Raw genomic sequence first — 17,077 nt, forward strand, 5'->3', positions numbered from 1 at the left:
GCTGTGTGTCTAATAAATGTCTCAAACTTAACCTGTCCAGCTGAACTTCTCCTCTCGTAACCCCAGATAGCTCCCCATCAGCAGCCTACCCCATATTAGTTGATGGAAATTTCATCCCTCCAGCTGTTCTGGCCAAAAACCTTGGGGCCACACTAGATTTCTTCTGAATTCTCATACCCCACATCTAACTTATCAAAAAATTCCATTAGATCTAATGTCAAAATAGTCCTAAAATCTGCTACTCCATAGTCTAGGCCAGTTCCATCTCTTGCTGGGATTACTTCAACAGTTTTCTATCTTGTCCCACTACAGGGACAAGATGCCACACTTGTCCCACTACAGGGACAAGTTTCCACACTTGTCCCACTACAGGATTATCACAGTTATCAACCAGAATTATTCTTCCAAAATAGGAGATCGCTACTCTTCTACTCAAAACTCACCAATGGCTCCCCATTTTGTGCAGGGAAGAAGCCATAGTCCTTACAATGATCTTCAATGCCCTGAGTGATCTGTACAATCCTTCTTCCATATGATCACCTCCACGTCCTTCTTTCCTACTACTGTAACTCTCACTCATTCTGTATGCCCACAATGGCCTCTAACCCTCATTCATTCCATAACCCCACCTTAAAGGGCCTTAATATTGGCTGATCCCTCTACCTAGAAATCTCCTTCCTGAGATATCTACATGGCTCACTCTCTCACTTCCTTCATGTCTCTACTGCACTATCACCTTGGTGAGGCCTTTCCTGACCACCTGATTTCAAAGTGTAGCCACTTCTCACCCTATTCCCTATTCCTGTTCCCTACTATACTTGTCTTCTTGCAACTTATTGCTATCTAACATACTACAGAAATACTTATTTGTTATTGTCTGCCTCCCCGTGTAAAGGAAGAATTTGTGTCCATTTTGCTCATTCATTGCAAGATCTCAACACTGAGATAGAACAGTGCCTGGATCACAGGAGACATTCAATGAATATTCACTGAATTAATAGAAAAAATTATATAATTTTCATAACTGAAAACGTGAAAAGTGGGCACATAAACTCAGTTATATTATTTTCTATTTTTATTGTGTTTTACAGCATAAAAATTTAAAGAGAAATTTGGAAAATATAAACATTTATTATTCACATTTATGCATTCTTATTATTCTAGGATATCTTTTGCCCTTATGGGCTTTAAAGTCCCTGATACTCAGCATAGTTCTGAATCATCTTCCTTTCTTTCTTAGAAAATAGATAAAAATAAACTGTGACTGCTAAATATAGTTATCAAGTAAATTTAAAAATACATATTTAACATTATTTGAACAAATGAAATATATACTTGGAACTTTCTATGAAAATAATCTCATTTCAAAAGTTGTCCTGGCTTGTTCTTTGTTGTTACTCACATTGAATCTACCTTAAAAAAAATCGTATTATGAATAAACTTTACTAGAGCCAAACATTTCTGCCATAAGAATAATTATAAAGGGATCTGTGAAGCAGACAGCTGGCAGGCAATCCCTGTTTACCCCCCATCCTTTGGAGGGGAATCAAAGGTCTGCTCAGATATCTGGGGGAAAAAAATCTCACTAATGAATGGCTCAAGCTAATGTGTTAGCATCTGAATACTGTGTAATAGTGTTTTAGGAAAGGAAGAACTGGGGCAACAGGGTAACACTTTGGTTTCTAGGTCTCCTATTTTCCCAACACCTCCAACTCAATGTTTACCTTAAAATAACTAAGTTATCCTAGAGTCACTGATTTTGGCAAATGACTGATAGAGCTTATTATCAGAGACCTAATAGATTTTCAGGACGCATGCAAATAAAAAAAAATCATGACTACATGTCAGTACAAATCAATTAGGAAGGGAGACAGAGGTAACTAAAAAGCTGCTTTAGGGTTAGGTTATCTGATTCTCAATGCAAACACGCTCTTTATGGAACCCGACCCTTACCTACACATCTTGAGATACGTACATTATAACAGCAGAAACTTGAAAGTGGCACTATTAGCTAGACATTTATTAGAGAAAGATGTAATTTAAAACTACAAATAAGAAAATAAAGAGAATAATTTTAAATTCTCAATGGTGTATTTTAATTTTGCTCACAGTAATCTGAAATGTAAACAGTACTTCTCAGAAATAGAACGGATATAGTGCTTTATACTTTAAAAAGTACTTTCACAAGCATTAATTCATTGCGACTGTATGACAATTCTATAAATTCAGTATGATAAATATTATTCTACAGATGACGAAATTAAGACTCAGAGAGGTTAATGACTAAGTGACTTGCCTCATGTCCCAAAGCTAGGAAATAGAGAACCAGAAAAAGATCCCCCTAACTGAAATGCCTCTTACATTGTTCAAAGAATTAATCAATAAATAACATCATCTGAATTGAGCAAGGTTAGATTTTTCTACTTCTGGAAAGACAAAAACAGTCATAAATCCATAGGCTTTTCTCTTTAAGTACAGAAACTCTGTACTGTTCAGTCAACATATTATTTTTCTTGACTGAACCTTAAAGTTGTATTTATCTACCTGGGGATTCGTGTTAATGATCTGTTTTGAAAATTTTCAAACACTCACTGTTAAATTATAAAAACAGAATGTATATACCATATTTAAGCATAAACATGAATGTGTCCTTTTTGACATTTGCTTATAAATATGAACAGACACAATTTTGAAGCTATCATCACTTTACCAACACTTTTTTTAAAACTGTCTTTAAAGTTGTCAACATTAAAATCAAATATCCAATAACTACCAGATTCTCTGACTTGAAGTAAGAACTCAACAAATTTTGTAAAACTGTACTACCAAAAAAATTCTATGGAAGATATATATTAGCCTGAAAATTAGAAATGTTTTGTTATTTTCAGAATCTCAAGAGCTTGATCGAATTTTCTGGTTGAGTACAGAACAGTAAAAGTAGCAAATATTTATTATCATAAAATATTTTTAAAGTTTCTAAAATAAATTTACTTTAACCTGTATGTAATCTAGGCTGCAAACCATCATCTAGAAATAATTACATGGGCTGGGCATGGTGGCTCATGCCTATAATCCCAGCACTTTGGGAAAGCAAGGCAGGCGGATTATTTGAGATCAGTCCAAGACCAACCTGGGCAACATGGTGAAACCTAGTCTCTGCAAAAAATACAAAAATTAGCTGGGCATAGTGGCATGCGCCTGGAGTCCCAGCTACTTGGGAGTCTGAGGTGGGAGGATGGCTTGACCCCAGGAGGCAGAAGTTGCAGTGAGCCGAGATCTTGCTACCCTGGGCGACAGAACAAGACCCCATCTTAAAAAAGAACAATACAAAAACAAAAAACCCAGAAATAATTATATGAATATTTGACAAATATCTCTAGAATACAGGCTCAGGAGGGTAAGGAATTTGTTATGTTCATCATTATATTTCTACGGTTTAGTGCAATACCTGGCAATGGTAAGTACGCCAAGATTTTTTGAAATACTAAATTAATATATATACAGAGATAAGTATAATATCATGAGCAGAAACATCAAACATACATAAAAAGTAAATTCCTGAAGATTAAATATATTTCCCAGACCAAATGAGGCCAGAATTTATAATATAAAATTGTGATATACTGATAAAGAAGCAGATTTTGGTGGAAGATTACTTACGTTTTGAAAATTTTCAGTTTGAGGAATCTGTGAAAGAGTCAAGTGGAGATACAACATTCACATATTTGGGTCTTGAGCCCAGAAAAGAAGGTTAGCCAAGAGAAGGCTGGGAATGAGCAGCATGTAAGACGAGTACAGCATAAAAAAAGAAGAGTACCTAGGACTGAGCTGAGGGGAACCCTCAGGTAGAAGAGGAAGAGCCTACAAAAGGCAGTGAGAGAGAGAAGGAAAGTCAGGTGGGTGTTGTGTCACAGAGCCAAGCTGAGAGGTGATTTCTAGTTCAATACTATCAGGCAGTCAAATAAGGTAACTAAAAAGTATTAATATGCACATCAATGGTATCACTGGCAAGAACAGCCTCAGTAGATGGTGGCGGGGTAGGGGGGCAAAGAGGTACAAGCAGAACTGGAATTGATAAGGAGTAAGGGACATGTGAGTAAGTAGAGACAAATACTGACAAAGAGAACAATGAGACAATAGCTAGGTAGGAATATGGTATTCTGAGATTTTTTTTGCTTTTTATTTATCAGTCCATTCATCTCCCCATTTTTAAAATTTTAAGACGGAAAGACTATGTCTGCTTAAACAGTGACAGAAATGGTCAAAGAGGAAGAGGTTAAAGAGAAGAGAAGGCAGGCAGAGTGTATCAGTCCATTCTCACACTGCTGATAAATACATATCCGAGACTGGGAAATTCACAAAACAAAGAGGTTTAATGGGCTCACAGTTCCACGTGGCTGGGGAGGTCTTGCAATCATTGTGGAAGGAAAGGAGGAGCAAGTCACATCTTACATGGATGGAAGGAGATAAAGAGAGAGAGAACTTGTGCAGGAAAACTCCCGTTTTTTTAAACTGTCAGATCACGTAAGACTTATTCATTATCATGGGAACAGCATGGGAAAAACTTGCCCCCATGATTCAATTACCTCCCACCAGGTCCCTCCCACAACATGTGGGAATTCAAGATGAGATTTGGGTGGGGACACAGCCAAACCATATCATTCCACCTCTGGCATGTACTCACATTTCAAAGCCAATCATGCCTTCCCATCAGTCCCCCAAAGTCTTAACTCATTTCAGCATTAACTCAAAAGTCCACAGTCCAAAGTCTCATCTGAGACAATGCAAGTCCCTTCCACCTACGAGCCTCTAAAATCAAAAGCAAGTTAGTTACTTCTTAAATACAACAGGAGTACAGGCATTGGTTAAATACAGCCACTCCAAACGGGAGAAATTGGCCAAAACAAAGGGGCTACAGGCCCCATGCAAGTCCAAAATCCAGCAGGGCAGTCAAACCTTAAAGCTCCAAAATGATCTCCTTTGACTCCATGTCTCACACCCAGGTCACGCTGATGCAAGAGGTAGGCTCCCATGGCCTTGGGCAGCTCCACCCCTGTGGCTTTGCAGGGTACAGTCCCCCTCCTGGCTGCTTTCACAGGCTGGCGTTGAGTGTCTGTGGCTTTTCCAGGTGCACAGTGCAAGCTGTTGGTGGATCTACCATTTTGAGGTTTAAAGGACTGTGGCCCTCTTCTCATAGCTCCACCAGGCAGTGCCCCAGTAGGAACTCTGTGTAGGGGATCCGACTTCACATTTCCCTTCTGCACTGCCCTAGCAGAGGTTCTCCATGAGGGCCCCATTCCTGCAGCAAACTTCTGCCTGGGCATCCAGGTGTTTCCACACATCCTTTGAAATCTAGCTGGAGGTTCCCAAACCTTACTTTTTGACTTCTGTGCACCCACAGGCTCACTATCAAATGGAAGCTGCCAAGGCTTGAGGCTTCCATCCTCTGAAGCAACAGCCTGAGCTGTACCTTGGCTCCTTTTAGTCATGGCTGTAGCAGCTGGGAAGCAGGGCACCAAGTCCCTAGACTGCACGCAGCAGAGGGGCCCTGTGCCTGGCCCACAAAACCATTTTTTCCTCCTAAACCTCCAGGCCTATGATGGGAGGGGCTGCCACAAAGGTCTCTGGCATGCCCTGGAGCCATTTTCCCCCCTTGTTATAGTGATTAACATCCAGCTCCTTCTTACTTATGCAAATTTCTGCAGCTGGCTTGAATTTCTCCTCAGAAAACAGGATTTTCTTTTCTATTGCATTGTCAGGCTGCAAATTTTCCAAACTTTTATGCTGTTTCCCTCTTAAAACTGAAAACCTTTAATAGCACCCAAGTCATCTCTTAAATGCTTTGCTGCTTAGTAATTTCTTCTGCCAGATACCCTAAATCACCTCTCTCAAGTTCAAAGTTCCACAAATCTCTAGGGCAGGGGCAAAATGCCACCAGTCTCTTTGCTAAAACATTACAAGAGTTACCTTTGTTCCACTTCCCAACAAGTTCCTCATCTCCATCTGATATCACCTCAGGCTGGATTTCATTGTCCATATCATTATCAGCATTTTAGTCAAAGCCATTCAACAAGTCTCTAGGAAGGTCCAAACCTTCCCACATTTTCCTGTCTTCTTCTGAGCCCTCCAAACTGTTCCAACCTCTGCCTGTTACCCAGTTCCAAAGTTGCTTTCACATTTTCAGCAGCACCCCAATCGTGGTAACAATTTACTGTATTAGTCCGTTTTCATACTGCTGATAAAGATATATCCAAGACTAGGCAATTTACAAAAGAAAGAGGTTTAATGGACTTACAGTTCCATGTGGATGGGGGAGGTCTCACAATCATGGTGGAAGGCAAGAAGGAGCAAGTCATGTCTTACATGGATAGCAGGAGACAAAGAGAGAGAGAACTTGTTGCAGGGAAACTCCTGTTTTTAAAACCATTAGATCTCGTGAGACTTATTCACTATCACAAGAATAGCATGGGAAAAACCTGCCCCCATGATTCAGTTACCTCCCACCAGGTTCTTCCCACAACATGTGGGAATTCAAGATGAGATCTGGGTGGGGACACAGCCAAACCATACCATAAAGATACACATTTGACCTGGAAACCAAGGAGGCAGATTAGCGATGGAGCAGAAAGAAGCTTGTTCCAAAAAATATGGTATTTTGATATGAGTTGGGGATGACATGTGAAACCAAAACTGGGGCTGACATGTGAAACCAAAAAGGAATGCAAGCTAATCAAAATAGAAATGGTTTCATGGGAATATTTTTAAGGTAAGAAAGGGTCTAGATAGAGAAATTTCCTAAATAGGTGCTGGGTGGAATCAGAGGAGCAAAGAACCATTAGATCAAGTTTCAGAGGACTCAGCAAAGGAAAATTCCTACCTGAGCCCTGAGAGTTAAACCTGAAGCCAAGCATAATAGTGTGTCCTCTAGGGCTAAGAGGAAGAATGAGCAGACAATCTAAGGATCAAAGAGATATGCAACCCTTAAAGCTTAATAGTAATGTTAAACTATTAACATAACCTAGAGTGAGGCTGTATTCAGTAAATAAGGGCGCCTACTAATTACTCCTCTACTTCAGCTTCAACTCTCCTATTTCATTTTTGCACCCAGACCACTAAATGCTCAAAGATGATGGTATTTGACTGGATCTCCATCATCCCCTTGAAGGGTGGCTGTTGACACGACTAGCAGAAAACTCTCCTCTTGTGAAGAGTGACCTGGCTGATTCAGTCACACAGCATTTCTGACTAATGCTTATTACTGTATTAAGACCTAGCAACTCTGGTCAACCTTGATTTTTATTTGTTTTAGTTTTGAGTCCTAACATTTTGCTGTTCCCCAGGGCCAAAGTCTGTTTCTATCTATTGCCAAATGATCTGCCACACATACCTATAAACAGAGGAATTATTAAGTGATTCTTTTCATGAGTGTACTACCAGAACCTAGCCTACCATCTAGCACATGGGCCCCTAACCCCCAGGCCATGGACAAGTACTGGTCCGTGGCCTGTTAGGAACCGGGGCACACAGCAGGAGGTGAGCAGGAGACAAGCATTGCCACCTGAGCTCTGCCTTCTGTCAGATCAGTGGTGGCATCAGATTCTTCTAGGAGTGCCAACCCTATTGTGAAGTGTGCATGCAAGGGATCTAGGTTGCACATTCCTTATAAGAATCTATGATAAATGTAATGTGCTTGAATCATCCCAAAACCATACCCCCACCCTGGTCTTTGGGAAAACTGTCTCTCAGGAAACCAGTCCCTGGTGCCAAGAAAGTTGGGGACTGCTGATCTAGCACATAGAAGGCCCTCAACAAATATCAATGGAATGAGCAAATAAAAGTGATCATCAAATCTCTCTATGCAGGGGGAGCTTTACACATTTACAAACCAAGGACCCCTTTGGCAGTCTGTTGAAGCCTGTGGACCCCTTCTCAAAATAATATTTTAAAATAGATAGCATTATAGAGGAAATTAATTATAGTGAAATACAGTTACGAAACTATTTTTTTTAAATGTGACATCATCACAAACATGCTTCTGTGGCACCAGGTGGGCTTGCCAAGCCCCAGGCTTCTCTGTAGAGAGATTTGGCTGGGCCAGTTCAGTGGCAAAATTACTGACAACATCTATAGAGATTTTGTTCTCGGTTTCTCAGAGAAAACTCCTCCAAACTCCTGCCTGGGAAGCCACTGTGCTCAGTGAAATGGTAGAAAGCCGCCGAAGGAGTCTGCACAGTTCTGTGTGTCCATTTTCACCATACCTGCCATTTTCTGTATGGTATCCTCATCCTTAGCTGTGCCCATTGTCCCTGAATGCACAGACTTTTCAGTCTTCCTTTAGGGTGAGGAAGGCACAGCTGCCTATGTGAACAGGGGCAGAGATAGGATCTGGGGGTTACCCGTTTCTTACACAGACTTTCAATCAATCCTCCTGGGTCCTGCATCAACTGCATTCCTACTTCGAGGGATACCTGCTGCCTCCAGTTATTGAAACTTTTTAGGGGATCAGAAGTACAGAGAGCCTGCTTTTAGGCTTCCCATGTTACTGTCATCCATCTTCTAAAATGTAGTTGCTATTTTCTCTTTTCCCTTTTGAGTGCATGTCTATCTTATCCCTTTCCTTTTATCCTTGTGGGATTTATTAAGGAGGCAATGGTAAACAGATTTAATCTGCTACAATTTGCTGAAGTCACCACTAAAATTTTTACAAAGGCATAAAAAGTTTTAAAAATCAAATTTAGAAGTAAACTCAAAATTCATCTATTTTATAACTATATTTGTATCAAAGATGATCAATTTACTGTAATAACTTCAGCTTCATGAAGGCAGAGATCATTTCCACTTTATTATTGTATTGTCCAGTACCCAGCATAGTAGAGGTGATCAATAAATATTTATTTTATAAGTAAACTGAACGAATATAGATGTGATTAAAAATTTAGGATCTTTAATTTTTATAATTTCAGCACTTATCTCACTCACCTAGGATTGCTTTAGCAATATTCCAAAAAGCAATCAGAAATAGATTTACCTAATTTGGAATCCAAGAATGATGTATTTTATAACAACAAAGTCTTTCACTACAAAAATTTTACTATGATTTCATATTCTATACCAACAATTTCCTAGATAGAAATGAAACTGACATTCAAATTTACTTAGTTATCTTGAATAACTAGTAGTGCAGAAATAAATGTAACTTCTATTACAACCATTACATAAACAGTATTTAATTACAACTAATAGATGTACAATTTTAAGTGTCATTAAATGCATTTGTAATATTAAACAAATTCTAATTAATACTGAAAATTAAAGTCCTCCAAATGTAAAATCTGCACATTAGCCACCATATTTTAATTCATGTTGAGCAAAAACAAGCAATATTATTTAAAAATTGGGTCTAGTAGATCTCTGTCATTTTTGTCAAGCGAATTCAAAGGGCCTTCATAGCATGTCCTACTTTGTTATCACAATGTAAACTGTATGTACTTTGCTTTATGATTCTTTATTGGCCACTATCAAAGCCAAAATTCTCCTGAACGGCCAAAAGAGTTATTTAATTTTTCAGTTATATTTTATATATTTTATGGGGAAAGTTAAATGCATAGTGTCTTTTTTCTTTTTTAAATAAATAGGAATTCTGATATACCCATCAAGGTTTACCGCAATTTTAACAGGACAGCTCCATACTAATTTTAAACTAAAAATCTCTACATTTCCCATGGACAAACCTGCACAAAAGTTCAGAATTCATAGGGCAGTTTTCTGCTAAATGTTTATTCTACAGCTAAGTTTTCACCCTTGTTTACATTCTGTTATTACTAACTTCAAATTAAAATATCATACTCACTTCATCAGCCACAAACTCCTTACTCAGACCAAAATCTGTCAGCATCACATGGCCATTAGAATCAAGTAGAATATTCTCAAGCTTAATATCACGATATATAATCCCCAACTGCAAAAACAAAGAAATATAAATTTTAAAATAATTTACAAAAAAATGAATTAGGGCAGTCTTTCTTGTCTACATTTTTTTTTTTTTTTTAAGGCATTCCCCTCCTCAGGATCCTGTAATGGCTCTTGGTGATTGGTCAGGGCACATGGAAATTCTTTTATCTGCTGCGTTCCCTGGACCTCTCCAACCATGTCTTTGTTCTCCTTGTGCACAGGGTCTACCTTGTTGGGTCAGCTTCTTTAAGGCCTCCCTCTTGACTCGTGCTTCTTCATGTCTCTATTCTTCCTAGTTCACTCTCACTCTAGATGACTTTCAGGTGCCTTTGTAGCCAGTTCTTGTCCATCACTTCCTAATGGCTTCAGAAGACTTTCCTGACTAACCAGATCCCCTGTCATTTCCTTGTTTTTCATCCTACAACACCTATGTTTACATTGTACGTATCTATACATGACTGATATTTTCTAGCTATTTCCTATTTGTCTTTATATACCTATACTCTAACTCTGTTTTTCACTTTTTATGTATTTATAGGTATTTGTGCAGCACACCATGTATAAAATAGGAAATTCATAAAGAATTGTTGATTAACAGGCTCTTGAACATAAAGATTGAAGATCACAGGTTAATTTTACTCAAACTTTAGTTGTTTTCTGTTGTTGTTGTTTTTGTTTTTTTGAGATAGGGTCTCACTCTGTCACTCAGGCTGGAGTGCAGTGGCGTCGTCCTAGCTCACTGCAACTTCAAACTTCTGGGCTAAAGCCATCCTCCCACTTCAGCCTCCAGAGTAGCTGGGATTACAGGTGTGAGCCACTGCACTAGGCTCAAACTTTAATTCTAAATAAGCAAAGAAAATCAATTAAGTAACATTTATAGATCCCAATGTTTTACTTTGCATTTATAAAACTTACTTTTTTGTAAGTTCTACAGCAAAACACTTCAGCTATATAACAAATAAATCTATCCAACTCATATAAGAGGTGCTTGATCTGCTGAATTCTGTTTCATGTTTTCAGTTATGTCAGCCTGAATTAAATGTTTCTAAACTTAGAAATATTGTTTTCCTCAATGCTAAGAATATGAGAAAGTTCTTAATAATCTCTTAAAATGGAAATCAAAATTGCATACAGAAAAACACTAGGGGCCAGGCACAGTGGCTCATGCCTGTAACCCTGGTACTTTGGAAGGCTGAGGCAGGAGGGTCACTTGAATCCAGGAGTTTAAGACCAGTCTGGGCAACACAGTGAGACCCATCTCTACAAAAAATTTTAAAAATTAGCTGGGCCAGGAATGGTGGCTTACGCCTGTAATCCCAACATTTTGGGAGGCCGAGGTGGGCAGATCACCTGAGGTCGAGAGTTCAAGACCAGCCTGACCAACATGGAGAAACCCCAACTCTACTAAAAATACAAAGTTAGCCAGGCGTGGTGGCGCATGCCTGTAATCCCAGCTACTTGTGAGGCTGAGGCAGGAGAATCACTTGAACCCGGGAGGTGGAGGTTATGGTGAGGTGAGATCGTGCCACTGCACTTCAGCCTGGGCAAAAAGAGCAAAACTCCATCTCAAAAAAAAAAAAAATTAGCTGGGTGTGGTGGCACACATGTAGTCCTAGAGCTACTTGGGAAGCTGAGGCAGGAGGATCACTTGAGCTCAGGGTGTTTGAGGCCACAGCGACCTATGATAGCATTCCAGCCTGGGCAACAGAGCGAGACCCTATGTCTATTTTTAGACCCTATGTCTCTATTTTTTTTTTTTTAAAGAACAGAACAAAAAAGGGACAAGTGTGGGTGGCCCATGCCTGTAATTCCAGCAGTTTGGGAAGCCAAGATGGGAGGATCACTTGAGCTCAGGAGTTTGAAACTAGCCTGGGCAACATGGCAAAACCCTGTCTCTACAAAAAATACAAAAATTAGCCAGGTGTGGTGGCGCATGCCTGTTGTTCCAGCTACTCAGGAGGCTGAGGTAGGAGGATCACCTCAGCCAAGCAGGTTGAGGCTGCAGTGAGCTGTGATCGTGCCACTGCACTCCAGCCTGGGCAACAGAGTAAGACCCTGTATCAACACAACACAACACAACAAAACACAAAAGTACTAGGCAATTTTCCTTTAAGAGCCCCAGTGTTCTACAAGACAGACAGGAAGGAAAATGTCTAGAGCTTATACTGAACAGACATTGACTTGGAGAATTATATGCATCTAACAACCAGGAGATGCTTTTTCCTAAAAAACAACCTCTTTGGAAAAGATTTTAGAAACAAATAATTTACTATCTGTGTCACCTCATCACTTGCAAGTAAACATCCATTTCTGCCTCTTCCTGTGAAACCCAATGTTAGTAGCTTTATCAAGATTAACATTGCTGGCTTTGCGTTATATTTATCTGTATCTTTTTAGGGTAGTAAGATTAAGAGAAGGTTAACCGAGATTTCATTTGCTATATTATTCTCATTCCATATCAATTACAGTTATATCCAATATTCATTGTTTTATTTACTTCTGTGTTTGACAATGAGCAAGTTTTACATAAATTAAAAACTGGATTTTTGGACAAGCACAGTGGCTCATGCCTGTAATTTGGGAGGCTGAGGCGGGCAGATTGCTTGAGTCTAGTTCAACACCAACCGAGGCAATATGGCAAAACCTCATCTCTATAAAAAATACAAAAATTAGCCGGGTGTGGTGGCACATGCCTGTGGTCCCAGCTACTCGGGAGGTTGACATGAGAGGATCACCTGAGCCTGGGACGGTGGAGGCTGCAGTGAGCCGAGATTGTACCACTACATTGGACTTTCTAGCTTACTCACTAGAGCTATTCATTTTGTTTCTTATTCATATTTATAATGATTTCTACCATCATTTTTATATTATAAACTAATTGCCCTAAATCATAAATTTCAAAGGTCTTTCTTTGCAGCATATTCCTGGGTCCAATAGTTTCTTGTATGAAAATGTCTTAACTATCTTACATCCCACAAAAATCATCTTAAAGCTTGTTACCATATCAGTAATTCTATCAAAAGAAGTCCAAGTGTCTGTTCTGCTACCTCAGTTTGAGTGCCTACTTGACTGCACCTCGTTCTCCTTCCTCTCCATTGTGCTGCAGCCCTGCTCCTCAACCCCCCATTGCCAAAGGTTTCTTTCCCTCCTTGTTCCCACACATTTTTCATTCAGTCTCCCTAAGATTCCTACCCTTGAACCAACTCCCTTCACCTGGCAGGTCTTGTTTCTGCTCTGGGCTGGATCTGCCCTTTTCCTGATCTCTTTTTTTCTTACATCTTACCATAACTTATTCTCACAGCCTCACCCATCTGTTACCTCCACCTTGCTGCCTGCCCCTTTAGAAATGTCATCCTTCGTCCTTCCTTTTCCCTTCAATTGTCTCCTTTCTTTTCTATGTTCCATAATCAGCACTTCAGTCTCTATCTTAAACTAGTATAGGACCTGAATACAACATGACAAGGAAGGGTGGCTTCATGATGTACCTGAATTGTCCTAATTTAAAAATTACTTGAGTACTTTCTGTCTCTGAGGAAAAACACAAGCCCAGTCTACATAATGACTGCTTCTATAATGTTTCCTCATTAAGTAAAACAAAAAACTGAGTCAAAATTTCTTGGCTCAAGATTAATGGTTATCTGCAATAACATTTCTTAAAGTTTAAACTGATTGTTACAGTTTGCATAGGGTCACAGACATGAATTCCATTTAAAGTTTTTTAGTAAGAGTTCATCCTACCTGGGGACAATGGAGGAGAGAGGGGGTGGGAGCAAGAGACGGTGTCAGGGACAAAACAAATGGAAAAGAAAGCCAGAGTGCGAGAGTGGGAAATAACTCTTATTCTCCAACCTCATCGGGACACACCCTGAAGAGGTACAGGCAGAGTCTGCAATGCAGTAAATTACAACGAAGGTAATACATATTATGACTGATGGTTTCATTTTATTGGTTATTTTAATAATTAAAAGCTTTTATTATAATGACAGTTTGTAACAAATAAGCATTAAGATTTTTCATGATAAAACCCAAAACCTGCTTAGGTTCTTTTTAATCTCTATCATAGCAAGTACAATTGGAAAGTATTGAAATTGAGAAAATTGGTAATGTTCTGTAAGTGTGCTTTCATAATCTCCACTAAGACAATAACATGTAAAAACATTAGCTCTTCTAGCTCCATTATTACCTTAGTTAACAGACTTCAGAAAAGAAACTTGAAAAATGAAGTGTCTTACCTTGTGGAGATGTTCAAGGGCAAGCACAATCTCTCCAACATAAATCTGCACCTCGTGCTCTGTGAAACGCTCTCTTTGAGAAAGATGAGTAAAAAGTTCACCACCGTTTATATAATCTAAAAATGAAATACATTTTTCTTTCTTAAACATGTATTCATAAATGAAAAGCAGTGTTTCCTTTTAATCACTTTGGATTCACCATAAGGCACTGATTTTAATATACTGCTATATACAATTTAGCATACAGTATCATGTAGACAGATTTCTAGATTCAGATAGCAATACAGTTTCACAAAATAATGATTACCTTAAATATAATCAAATGAGTTTGCAAAGAGTATAGCCATTAAAACTATTACTAAAATCTGCATATATTTAAATATGTTTTCTCAAATACAGCATATCAGAAACCTCTGCCATCACCATATAATGCATACTTAACCTACTCTGGAGTACCAAAACATCAGCCACCGCAATAACCAAAACCAAAACAAAACACAAAGTCCCATCCTTTCATTTGTAATAATTGCCAGTCACCTGTAAACAGATTCCCTATTTTCCAGAATTGTCTACATGCACTTCCAAAAATCTATATTAGGTAATAGATACCCTTTTATTTAGCCCAATAGTATAAGTATTACAACTTGGTCAAATCAAAGATTCTAAAAGTAGAAGATTCCCATTTCCCTTTCAATTTTCTCTATTTATCCCAAGGGGGATAATGAAATAGGTGACCAAAAGGCTACATTAAGACATAAATAGAGGAGCTGGTTAATTTTTTAAAAAACCAAAATAGTTATGTTGATACATGGCTCTAATAAGATATTTCTTCATAAACGAAGAACTTATTTATCATTCATTATTTTAGGTAACTATACAAATTAATATTAGAAACTGCTCAAAATCCTATAGAATAAACTTTTTACCAAATAAGTGTTGCAAAAAAGCTTTAAATTATACTTTCATCAGAAACCACTGAGCTGGGCGCAGTGGCTCATGCCTGTAATCCCAGCACTTTGGGAGGCCGAGGCGGCCGATCACGAGGTCAGGAGATCAAGACCATCCTGGCTAACATGGTGAAACCCCATCTCTACTAAAAATACAAAAATTAATCGGGCGTGGTGGCGGTTGCCTGTAGTCCCAGCTACTCGGGAGGCTGAGGCAGGAGAATGGCGTGAACCTGGGAGGCGGAAGTTGCAGTGAGCCGAGATCATGCCACTGCACTCCAGCCTGGGCGAAAGAGTGAGACTCCGTCTCAAAAAAAAACAACAAAAAACACAACAACAAAAGAAACCACTGATACATTAACACACAGTATTTGTGCATGAGAAACCACTGACAACTAGAAAAGTCACAAATGCAATTTAAAGCTTTTTCTCCTGAAAAATTTGAAAAGCATATATCCCAAGTATATTCACTTGTTGAGTTTACCACAATTTGATAAAAGAATGAAATTCTTCATAAACTCACAAATTTTTCTTTTACTTTGTCCATTTAACTTTAAATTCCAAAAAGCAGATACAACAGAATTAAAGAACTCTAATAGCTAGTTGTTTTGCAATGCATTTACAAACCACATGACAGCAAAAAGCATTTCCCTTCTCAGGCTTCTGTATTTTGCGAAGGAGTTTTAATTATACCTGAACACAAAGCTAATTATTAAAAAGGTGTAAAGGAACACAGCATTCCTGCAAACTAATAATGAACTTTTTTCCTACCTTAGTTATTTACTTAAAAACTCAATACTCATGTTTATACATAAACACTTTCCATAGTTAGTCATGACACAGAAAGAAGCACGCACCTATCAATTGACAAACTCCTACATAGCCTTGAATGTCCAATTCAATCATCTCATTTTCTATGGCCGCTCCAGCAGAGCTGATTACTTTCTTCTATGTTACCATTGTACTTACTTAAGACTTCCAGCACTGCAGTTATCTTGCTATACTGCAATTGTTTATTTGCATACTTTCTCTGCTAAAGTAAGGATTAATATATTCATCACTATTTAGTCATCATAGTGCCTGCATGCAGTAAGCACAAAATAGATATTTATGGTATTAACATTTGCACACAAATTCTTAATACTGGAATATATTATAAACAGGGTCTCTGAACAAAACCACTCTGAAACTTAAGAGACCAGTCTACTATTTAAAAAATCTAATGTACTCCTGTTTCAAATGCAACATGGCATAGTCAAAAGAAACAGGGCTTTGTAACTGATGGACCTGAACTAGACAATGGCTCCACAGCTGTCTTTCCTTAAGCAAATTAAGCCTCTCTGAGTTTCAGTTCTTTATCTATAAAACAGGAATAATAACTACTTATGAATTATTGTTACTTGGGACAAAGTGCTTTATTTTCCATTTACTGGGAGATTGTGAAAAACTAACTATAAATCTAAGGAGACCTAAAATATCAAATGACCTAATTCCTACTTTTGGGATGGATTGACTTGACAGCCCAAGGTAAAGACTTGGCATCATAAAATAAGTTATTTAATTTTGAGGGGGCAGTTATGGGTTGTATACTTTGTAAGTTGAACAGCAAACTCTATGAACTTGGGAATACATGGGTGATGCAGTGGTGAGCATAGCTGCCTTGAATCCACGAACATGGGGGATATCTTTCCATTTATTTAGGTCTTCTTTCATTCTTTCAACAATGTTTTGTAGTTTTCAGAGTGTATGTTTTTGTACTTCTTTTGTTAAATTTATTCTCAAATATTTTATTCCTGTTGATCCTAAAGTAAATGGTTTTAACTTCATTTTCAGATTGTTTATTCCAAATGTATAGAAATATAATTGATTTTTGTATGTTGATCTTACATACTGCAATTCTGCTGAACTTATATATTAGTTCGAGTAGTTTCTGAGTAGATTCCTTAG

At 38.3% G+C, this 17,077-nt stretch overlaps 1 protein-coding gene across 4 annotated transcripts in view; it reads right to left on the minus strand.

Moving 5' to 3' along the window:
* The window catches only part of RPS6KA5 (ribosomal protein S6 kinase A5), a 190,963-nt gene that overhangs the window by 63,406 nt on the left and 110,480 nt on the right, over nt 1-17,077 (minus strand). For all 4 annotated transcript variants that reach the window (XM_024231295.3, XM_024231299.3, XM_024231300.3 and 1 more), the window contains 2 exon segments: nt 14,184-14,299; nt 9,851-9,958 (listed from right to left, as the gene is read on the minus strand). In XM_024231295.3, the coding sequence (XP_024087063.2) occupies nt 9,851-9,958; nt 14,184-14,299 (224 nt within the window).

Source organism: Pongo abelii, chromosome 15 (assembly GCF_028885655.2).
Source record: "Pongo abelii isolate AG06213 chromosome 15, NHGRI_mPonAbe1-v2.0_pri, whole genome shotgun sequence".
Classification (NCBI taxonomy): domain Eukaryota; kingdom Metazoa; phylum Chordata; class Mammalia; order Primates; family Hominidae; genus Pongo; species Pongo abelii.